General features: G+C 45.6%; 1 protein-coding gene and 1 pseudogene across 1 annotated transcript in view; both read right to left on the reverse strand.

Annotated features, from left to right (window-relative positions):
* The window catches only part of RAB38 (RAB38, member RAS oncogene family), a 69,181-nt gene extending 68,072 nt beyond the window's left edge, over positions 1–1,109 (reverse strand). The window contains exon 1 of the mRNA XM_021691818.1: positions 795–1,109. Coding sequence (XP_021547493.1) covers positions 795–996 — 202 coding nt within the window. The 5' untranslated portion in view covers positions 997–1,109. The remainder of the gene's footprint in view (positions 1–794) is intronic.
* Positions 1,110–3,968: 2,859 nt separating this feature from the next.
* On the reverse strand, positions 3,969–4,058 carry LOC123326351 (annotated as a pseudogene).
* Positions 4,059–10,255: the final 6,197 nt, after the last annotated feature.

Below are 10,255 nucleotides of genomic sequence, written 5' to 3' on the forward strand. Positions count from 1 at the left end.
TTTATTTATTTATTTATTTATTTATTTATTTATTTATTTATTTATTTGACAGAGAGAGAAAGAGAGAGCACAAGCAGGGAGAACGGGCTCCCCGCTGAGGAGGGAGCCCAATGCGGTGCTCAATCCCATGACCTGAGCCGAAGGCAGACTCTTAACGACTGAACCCCCAGGCGCCCCACAGGCTTCTTTTCATAGACCACAGAGAGCCGGAGAGAAACATAGAAATAATACTTTGCCCCCAATACATACATACAAAGATCCTTGGCTTCCTCAAAGCTGAGAACCTCAAACTCGCTTGACTGAGAGGGGGGCAAGAGTTGGAATAAACTAAGCGATTAAAAAGAACGATGGGTAAAGCCCCTCTAGCCTGGAACGCTCCTCGTTCCCGCTCTTAACCGGTCTAAGGGCTTCCCCCTTGGTGGCTGGCAGGACACTAAAGGCCGCGTCACCGGCCGCGTCGCCCACGCCCGGAAAAAGAGCTGGAGACCGAGAACTCCAGACACTGTCTCCCTGGGTCCCTGGAGAGGCCCGCACTGGGTCCGGAGATTCCCAGGGGAGGGTGGGCGAGGGAATTCAAGCAACAACCCCAGCGCGCCGGGGAATGCACTTGAAGTTTCAGCGAGAGAGAAAAACTTTTGTCTTCTTTGAGACCAAGTTTCCAACCCACCAGGAAAAAGTCTGGTGCGGTGCGGTGCGGTGCGGCGCGGCGCCCGGGACGGGACCGCAGCCCCCTATGCCGGGACTGCAGACCCGCTGCGAGGCCCTCCTGCCCTCGCCCCTCCCCGCGTGCTCACCCGCGATGTCCCAGAGCTGCAGGCGCACCACCGTCTCCGGGTCCCAGTGGAGCACCTTGAGCGCGAAGTCCACGCCGATGGTGGCCCGGTAGTGCGAGGAGAAGTTCTGGTGCACGTAGCGCTTGATGATGCTGGTCTTGCCCACGCCCAGGTCGCCGATCACCAGCAGCTTGTACAGGTGCTCTTTGTGCGGGGCCTGCATCCTGGCGGGCCGCCCGCGTGCTGTGCCGGACCGGGGAGCGCAGCCGTGGCCTGGGCGGGAGACCGACTCCGGGAGCGCGAGTGCGGGCGCCAGGGAGAGGAGCGGCGGGGCGGGGGCGAGCTCCGGAACTCCTCCCCCGCTGCCTGGAGAAACGCCCAGACAGGCGCCCAGGGTTAATCCTGTTCCTTTCCCCGGCCGCGCGCTGCCTTGGAAGGGGGTGGAGACGGGAGCGTCTCCCGGGATTGGCAAGTGGGGGGCTCGCGTCTTAATGCCTGTTGCAAAGGTAATTCGTGCAGCACTTTACAGTTTCCGAAGAACTCTCCTCGCCTGTGATCCTGAACACGAAGCTTTGAGGTGTGGGCTTTATTTTTCCATATTTTCTGTGCGGGAAAACTGCGTGTGGAAAAGTTCAGTGCATTGCGGGAGATGAAAGGGACAAGCCGGGGGAACCCAGGGCTTCAGAGCTCACAGCCCAACCCCCAGCCCTCACTGTAGGGAGAGCTTGGAAGAGAGGCAGTTGACAATACAATTTCAGGAGGCACGGTAGGGGATTGGGTTCCTTATGCCCTGGTGTTTTTTTTTTTTTTTAAGATTTTATTTATTTATTTGAGAGAGAGAGAATGAGAGAGAGAGAACACATGAGAGGGGATAGGGTCAGAGGACGAAGCAGACTCCCTGCCGAGCAGGGAGCCCAATGCGGGACTCGATCCCGGGACTCCAGGATCATGACCTGAGCCGAAGGCAGTCGCTTAACCAACTGAGCCACCCAGGCGCCCCATGCCCTGGTTTTTTGAGGTGAGTGGCCCTGGGCAAGTCATTTGACCTTGGGCAAGCCTCAGTTTGCTTTCTTCCTCAGTGACCTGATAATGGTGATCCAGACCTGTCACCTGCGTTGGAGGGAGAACACTGAGCACTTCCACACCTATTCAACAAGGGGGACCATGGGGCTGAAAATGCAGAGGTCATCCTTGGCTTTTAGCCTTCTCCTCTCTTATCCTAAAAGCTCTGGGCAACATCGAAAGACAATTTCAATAACTAGTCAAATTATTTTAAGTGATAACAATAGCAAGTATTGGGACGCCTGGGTGGCTCAGTCGGTTAAGCGTCTGCCTTTGGCTCAGGTCATGATCCCAGAGTCCTGGGATGAGTCCTGCATTGGGCTCCCTGCTCTGTGGGAAGTCTACTTCTCCCTCTGCCTGCTGCTCCCTCTGTTTGTGTGCTCGCTCTTTCTCTCTCTCTTTCTCTCTCTGACAAATAAATAAAATCTTTAAAAAAAAAATAGCAAGTATTTATCCAGCACTTGCTATGTGCCAGTTTTTATACATATCACTTTATTACCCTAGCAGTATTAAAATTGATACCATTATTCTTCCCATTTTACAAAGAAGGAAACTGAGGCCTAGACATTTTAAGTAATGTACCCAGTATCAAACACTAATAAGGAAAAAGCCAAATTAAAAGCCAATTTTCTGAGCCAAAGAGGGTTTTTTGTATGTTTTTAATGTATTCTTTTAACCAATATATATTTGTGCTTGGGATGATATTGAAATAACACAAAGATTCCTGGTCTCAAAAACTTTACCTTCCTGTGGGTAGGGGCAGACAAGACAAACAAAAATAAATAAGTACAATTTGTAACGTATTAGTCGGTGATAAAATAAGGTAGGGGAACAGGTATGAAGAGTTGGAATGGGGTTGGGCTTTTAGGTAGGGTGGCCAAGAAAGGCCTCTCTGAGAAGAGAACAATTCAGTAAAAACATCAATTTCTGAGGAAGTGGCATGCAGATCTAAGTGATGAGCATCCTGTACTAAAGTGAGTCATTTTGTACCAGAATGTGCCAGGAACTGAGCAACGTCCCCATTTATCTCATTTCAACTTTCCAACTGTATCAGGAAGTATTTTGTCCAGTTGATAGATGAGGAAAGCAAGACAGAGAATGGCTTTCCCAAACCCACACAAAGTGTTAAAACCGGGATTCCAATACAGGCTTGTGTGAAACAGAGAAGAGGAAGTTCGGTGGGCCCACTGTCTTTCTGTCTTCATCTGACACTGCACATGCTATCCTTCAGCCTCCACAAGCCCCTCACAAGCAGAGGGATGCCCCAGCTGCCTGCCCTGGATAAATCACATAACCTCTATGGAGCTCAGTTTCCACATCCACAAAATGAAAATAAGGATATCTACCTTCTAGAGTTGTTGGTATAAGTAGAGACTATATAATAAGATGCTGAGCCTGTAGTAGGTGCTGAATGGCAGTTATTAATAGCAAATAAGGGACAAGCTTTTCACACCATGTTCTCTGACATAAATCCTGGGGACCGGCATCATATCTTATCAGCTTTCTATCCCCTCCAGGGGTAACTCAGAAGCTTTGCTCATAAAGGGCACAAAGGGAAGGTGTGCAGAATTGTCCTGGTTTGTGTTTTATTGAATGCTCAGATAGGTAGACATCCTTCTTTGGTTTCCACCCATGCAGGGACACACCAGGCAGATTATATCTAACGACTGAACCAAGTATTCTACCTGCTTAAAGTATTGGCCAACACTCTGGCTTCATTTTGCAGGGAGCAGAGTTCACAGACCTGAGAGGTCCTAGGCCCTTCTTAGAGCTTGAAAAATGAGCAGTAAGGGCAAAGACCCTCGCCAGATCTAAAATCCTGGCTCTGTAGATCTGAAGACAAGTTTGGCCTGGGCAAGGAGCTGGTGGTGGAAACAAGGAGGGGGTAGAAGTTTGAGACATAATGTGAGCCAGCCCTCACTGTTATGCCTGACCCAACTGTTTCACAGGCCCCAGCCTGTTTTCCCAGCCTTGTCCCAGCTGAGTCATCCCCACCCTCACCTGCTCTCCTCTGCTGATTAGGAGCATGTTGAAGCACCAGATGGTGAGATTTATTGTGTAGGACAGGCAGACCAAGACCTGGGTTTTCCGAGACCAGAAGCTTATAAAATTGTGTGTGGGGGGGGTTGTGCGGGGGGGTGGTCTTTAAGCAAAAAAAAAAGCAAAAACAAAATGAAGGAACAGGACCTGCACTTGATCTTAGCCAAAAGGCCGAGAAGCAATGAAGGAACAGGACCTGAAGCTTCAGCCTCCCTGCCTCTCCTGGAGGCAGGATCCCCCTGTCAGGGGCAGTGGGCAACCAGAAAGAGCAAGCTCCCTGGCTAGACAGGAAGTATTGCAATTTGTTTCCAGAGTCATTCGTTTAGGTCTCATGACAATTCTTCACAGCAGGAAAAAATTACTCTTGGTTGATATTTTTTAAATCTTTTAGTCTAAAGCGGCTCGGTGAGCTTGCCAGGCCAGCAACTCAGTGAAATCCCGAAAGACCCCAAGTAAAATGAGGGAAGTGGGTTGCAAGATCTCTGGAGCATACTGCTGACTCACATGTCAGAACTCTGGGCCTTTTAGACACCTTCCGGCAGGAGTGATGCCTCAGCGGATTCTAATCATCCCAACAATGGCACCACTAACCGAGCTGTGGTGTTGTTTATCCTGCATTCCATCTGCTCCCCCCACCCAATTAAGACATTAGGGAGAAGACTGTGGAAGGGCCATTTCAAAACAAACATCATACCACGGTTCTCTTCCAGTTTCAGGGCTGCGTTCTCTCCTCAGCTGCAGATTTGCCCCCGATATAAGGGCTCTCCAAGAACATTTTTTGGATGGCAAAACTTTCTGTGCCCCCTTGCTTTGCTTTGAACTTTTCTTCCCTCAGATCTAGGCTGCAAGCAGGGAGCCAGGAAGTTGAGGCCAGAATATCAACTCGATTCAGGCTAGAGTAGCTTTACATGAAAAGGACATTAGCCAACAGGTCGAACATCCTTGCCTCCTATCCTCCCTCTACCCCCAGATTATGACACTCCATAAGAACCCATCTGTCCCGACCTGAGAATCCATCTGCCTTGGATACCTTGGGACTATCCAGAAGGATGCCTGGCTTTATCCTGACAAGCCAGCTCTCCTTCCCTCCAGAGAGAATGGCGGGGTTGTGCCATGGGTTCCTCGCAGCAGCCACACGTGTGCACCATGGAGACCCGTTTTCCGCAGAAACTCTTAAAGCATCTCTGGCTATGCTTTGATAACCTTATTACCCTCATATTGCTACACCACAGTATACCCTCTCCTGAAGAACAGGAAGGGAGGTGACTCAAGGCTGTAAAAGCTGCATGAAAACACAAAGCACTCAATTCAGGCATGGAATGGCATTCCAGAAAGTACCGAGTTAGATTTCTCTAGGTCTCCGTTCCCTTGCTATCCAACGCAGGTGCATATTCCTGCACGTATTCAGTGGCAAAACTAATTAAAACAATTGGAAATTGCTTTTCAAACATAACCATGAAGCCCGCATGTTTCCCTCCCAGGCTGTTGCATTAGGTGAGTCTCTATAAAGTTACCTTATTTGCTTTCAGCAGTAAGAGAGCAGTAGGGAGTTATTCACTAGTTCATATGGTTCTTCATGATTGCTCTGAAGAATTACTTAAATGACTTCAAGATAGGGTACCAAAGACTCTGTTTGGGGAAAGGTAAGGTAATTTTTCTTCAATTAATGCAAGCAGTATATCTTCTGAAAAAGGCCTGTAAAAGATTACCATAGAATTTATCATCCAAACCGGGACTCTTGAGAGTGAAAGGAGGACCTATTAATAATTACACCAAACCAAAGAAACAAGCCAGGGCTATCCAAAAGAATGTTTATTCCTGAAGTAGAGGGCTTAGAGCTTTCAAGTGAGATCCACAACCAAGAGTGACATTTGAAAAATCTCTTAAATCATCATTTTAATAAATAGTTCTGCCAAGTTAAGGCTGAGCTAATTTCTCATTCTCTTCAAAGAGTCCCCTTTTTACCTACTAGCTTGTCAGAAGCCCGTGCTGACTTGCAATGGGAGTTATATCCAGTATCAACTCAGGACTGAGCAGGTATCTGGAAGTAGCCAACCATTTTCACATTATTTGGAGAGAGGCCAAGATGGATTCTGTGTGCAAAGTGCTTGAAATGAATACACCTAAGTCTATGAGAATTTTGATGTTGGATTTTTTACTCAGAAAGAGAAACTATAATGGGATATTTACTGGTTATCATCAGAAATTGATTGCAGGTGAGTTTTTGAACCCACCATTTAGTTTGGACAGAGATAAGCAGATTATGCCCTAAACCATTTTCAGCAGATTTATTGCCAGCTAAACTTATATGCTAAAGCTGCACACATTTGACTTGCTTTCAACAGACAGGGCTGAGCTGGGATTCATTTTCCTCCTAACCCACCCAATATGGACGAGTATAAATGGGCTATGGAATGGCCAAAAGGCAAGCATCTGGGAACGCAGAGTGAAATGATTCAGTATGACTCAGAGTTTCAACTTCCTTGTATTAAGTGCCTACCATGCACCAAGCCCTTTATCTTAACTTATTTAACCTTCACAATCAAATTGTTGGTAGGTATCCCCACTTTGTAATGAGGAAAATGGGGATCAGAGAATTTAAATAATTTGCCCAAAGTGACAGAATGAAAATTGTAACTCATGATTCCCAAATCCCTGCTTTTGCTACTCTACACACTCCTTTGGCATGTGGTAAAATCGAGATCCAGACTTTTCCAGCTTTGTTTCTGCTCTTATACCAGATATCGAGACTATAAAAAAGGGGGGGGAGCGATGATTCTATATCTGTTTTATAAAGTCCTAAGTATAGAGGGAAACATCCAATAAAGGAGGAAAAGAAAAATGCATGCTTCAAACATGAAAGTGTACATGGCACTCTCCCTCACCAAGTCAGGCAAAAAGGCAGCACTCCATTTGGATGACATGCTGTCCATTTGTGGGAGTGATCTGATCCAGCAAATGCAGAGAACATAAAACAAGGAGTCTACTTCTGATGCTGGAGAAGGCTACAGTTTAATAATACTCAGGATCTCCTAGGAGTGAACCCCCAGCCCATAACAAGTGGGAATACAGGGACTGGTATGGCCTCACTCAGAGGATAACTCCAGAAAATTACTGACAGAATGTCCATCAAAGAATATTTATGTGCAAAGCACCATGACAGAATTTTTTTGAGGGGCAGGATCAGGAGTGGAGTCTTGGATTTATCTACAAGAATGTCCCTACCGTGAAATCTTACCATTTACATCGACGTGGATGGAACTGGAGGGTGTTATGCTGAGCGAAATAAGTCAATCAGAGAAAGACAATTATCATATGGTTTCACTCATCTGAGGAATATAAGAAACAGCACAGAGGATCATAGGTGAAGGGAAGGAAAACGGAATGGGAAGAAATCAGAGAGGAAGACAAGCCATGAGAGACTTTTTTTTTTTTTTTAAAGATTTTATTTATTTATTTGACAGAGAGAGACAGCAAGAGAGGGAACACAAACTGGGGGAGTGGGAGAGCAGGGAGCTGGATGCTGGGCTCGACCCCAGGACCCTGGGACCATGACCTGAGCCAAAGGCAGACGCTTAACGACTGAGCCACCCAGGCGCCCCCCCCCCCCCCGATGAAAGACTCTTAACTATGGAGAGAAACTGAAGGTTGCTGGAAGGGAGGTGATGGGGGGATGGGGTAACTGGGTGACGGGCATTAAAGAGGGCACGTGATGTGATAGGCACTGGGTGTTATAGGCAACTGATGAATTACTGAACTCTACATCTGAAACTAATGATGTACTATATGTTGGCTAGTTGAACTAAAAAAAAAAGTCCCTACCATCAACATGTTTGCACTTTGGTTAGAGCGTTGGTCAGCAGGTACACACATGGCCTTCTACCTCCCCCTCTGCCTCCTTCCCCGATCCCTTCACTGGCTCTTTCCTTTTTCTGCAGCCCACCACTCAAGTGTGCTAGTCTCCATCTGTGGGGTCCTGCCTTTCCCTGCCTGAGCTCATCCACATCTGTGGCAACGGAGCAAACAAGGCTATGGATTCAGCTCTACAATCAGGCCACTTGCCTTGCTTTCACATTCAAGCTTTACCACCAACCAGCTGTAGGACTTCCATAAAGAAATGTAGCTTTTTGTAAACCTGTCTCTTCAGGTGTAAAATGAGGATAATCATTTCCACCTCCTGAAGTTTTTAGGACACCTGCATTGAAATTAGGCAGTGACGTGCCTCGCCTTGTGTTTGGCCCAGGATACGCACTGGAAAGCAAATGTTGTTTTAAACTATCAAACATCTGCTGGTGATTTCTAGCTCTGTGTTTGAGACTTCAACCTTACTCCTGCATTCCATACCCTATTCCAATGGCCTCTGGAGCATTTCTACCAGGCTCTCCGGCAGACGTGTCAAGTGCAGCATATGCAAAACTGAACACATTATCTACCCTAACAGACTTGTTCCTTTTCCTGTATTCCTGGTTTTGATCAGTGGTTCCACCCTCACCAAAGTCTACCAAGCCTGAAAACTCAGTCACACTCGACTCCTCCCTCTTAATTACCCACACATCCCATTATCTGAGTCCTCTGATTCTATCTTGGGCAAATTCCTGAGTGCATTTCCTCCACTCCACTCTGTTAGAACACAAAGGTGAATATCTATTCAATATTATTTTTTTTAAGTAGGTTTTTTAAAGATTTTTATTTATTTATTTAACAGAGAGAGCACAGGTAGGCAGAGCGGCAGGCAGAGGGAGAGGGAGAAGCAGGCTCTCCTCTGAGCAGGCAGCCCGATGCGGGGCTCGATCTCAGGACCCTGGGATCATGACCTGAGCCGAAGGTAGTCACTTAACCGACTGAGCCACCCAGGCGCCCCTCTATTCAATATTATTGAAGTCAAAGGATTTTTAAGCATTATGCAAAAGGCAGAAATCATAAAAGGAAGAGCATTTTAAATGTATATATATTAAAAATTACCAGAGGCGGGCGCCTGGGTGGCTCAGTTGGTTAAGCGACTGCCTTCGGCTCAGGTCATGATCCTGGAGTCCCGGGATGGAGTCCCGCATCGGGCTCCCTGCTCAGCAGGGAGTCTGCTTCTCCCTCTGACCCTCCCCACTCTCATGTGCTCTCTCTCATTCTCTCTCTCTCAAATAAATAAACAAAATCTTTAAAAAAAAAATTTTAAATAAATAAATAAATAAATAAAAATTACCAGAGGCAAGACGAATGGTAAATGCAAACTGAGGAAAAATTTGCAACTTTTAAGACAGGCAAAAAGGGAATATAGTTTATATATAAAAAGCTCTTGTAAATTATTTTAAAACATGTAAATAAAGGGACAGAGATATAAATAAACCACCACATAAGAAAAATGAAAAGCCAGTAGTAAAAGAAGTAGGAAAATTAAACAATGAGATACCATTTTTCACTTTTCAAACAGACAAATATGTTTTAATACTAAAAATACCCAATATTGACAAAGATGCAAAGAAATGGACATGATCATATGATCGTGTTGGGGCTATAATTTGAGAAAAAGCTGTTGGAGGGAAATGTGGTTATATGTATCAAAAACCTTTGACTGAATGATGTCATTTGTATGAATTTATGATAATGAAATCATTAGAGGTTTGTACATATTTAACTTCACAAATGCATATTACAGTGTTGTTTATCATAGAACAAAATGGGAACTTCCTAAATGTGTATCAGGTTAAATATCATAATGGCATAAATATGTAATGGCACATTATACAACCTTTATAAAAATGAGGTAAAAGAAAAATACTGAATGACTTGGAAAGGTGTTCATATTTTTCACAATATTTTAAAATTGGAAAAAATATAAAATATTATAATACCCCATTTGGCATATCTATCTAGTTTCCATTTTACATATATGCATAAATACACACACAAAAAAGTATGGAAAATGATCTATTTGTTATCAGAGATTATCTCTGGATGATGAGGTTACTGCTCTGCTGTATTACATTTTTTCTACTTTTCTATATATATTTTTTAGAGGGAACATTATTGATTTCAAAGGAAGAAAAAAAATTTTTTTTAAATGAATGTACACTGATTGGGTCTTGGAGCAGGTTGTCCAGCAGCCTCATTCCAGGCTTCAGCCATCATTGTGTAACTGTTTTCTAGGCCTCTCTACCAGGTGCTCAGGATCTGTTTTAGGTTTCCGTCTTTTTCCAGCCAACTTTTCTCATCCTGATTCCACTGATCTTATCAGTGCTGAGATGTCTGCCCTCCCAAGGGAACCATGGCACCATGTCATGGGAGCATTATCAGGCCCACACTCCAGAACATCAGACAGGGTCCCCACACTGTCCTGGAGCCCCCCCCCCCCCCCCCCCCCCCCCCCCCCCCCCCCCCCCCCCCCC

The sequence above is a fragment of the Neomonachus schauinslandi genome, chromosome 11 (genome assembly GCF_002201575.2).
Source record: "Neomonachus schauinslandi chromosome 11, ASM220157v2, whole genome shotgun sequence".
Lineage (NCBI taxonomy): Eukaryota > Metazoa > Chordata > Mammalia > Carnivora > Phocidae > Neomonachus > Neomonachus schauinslandi.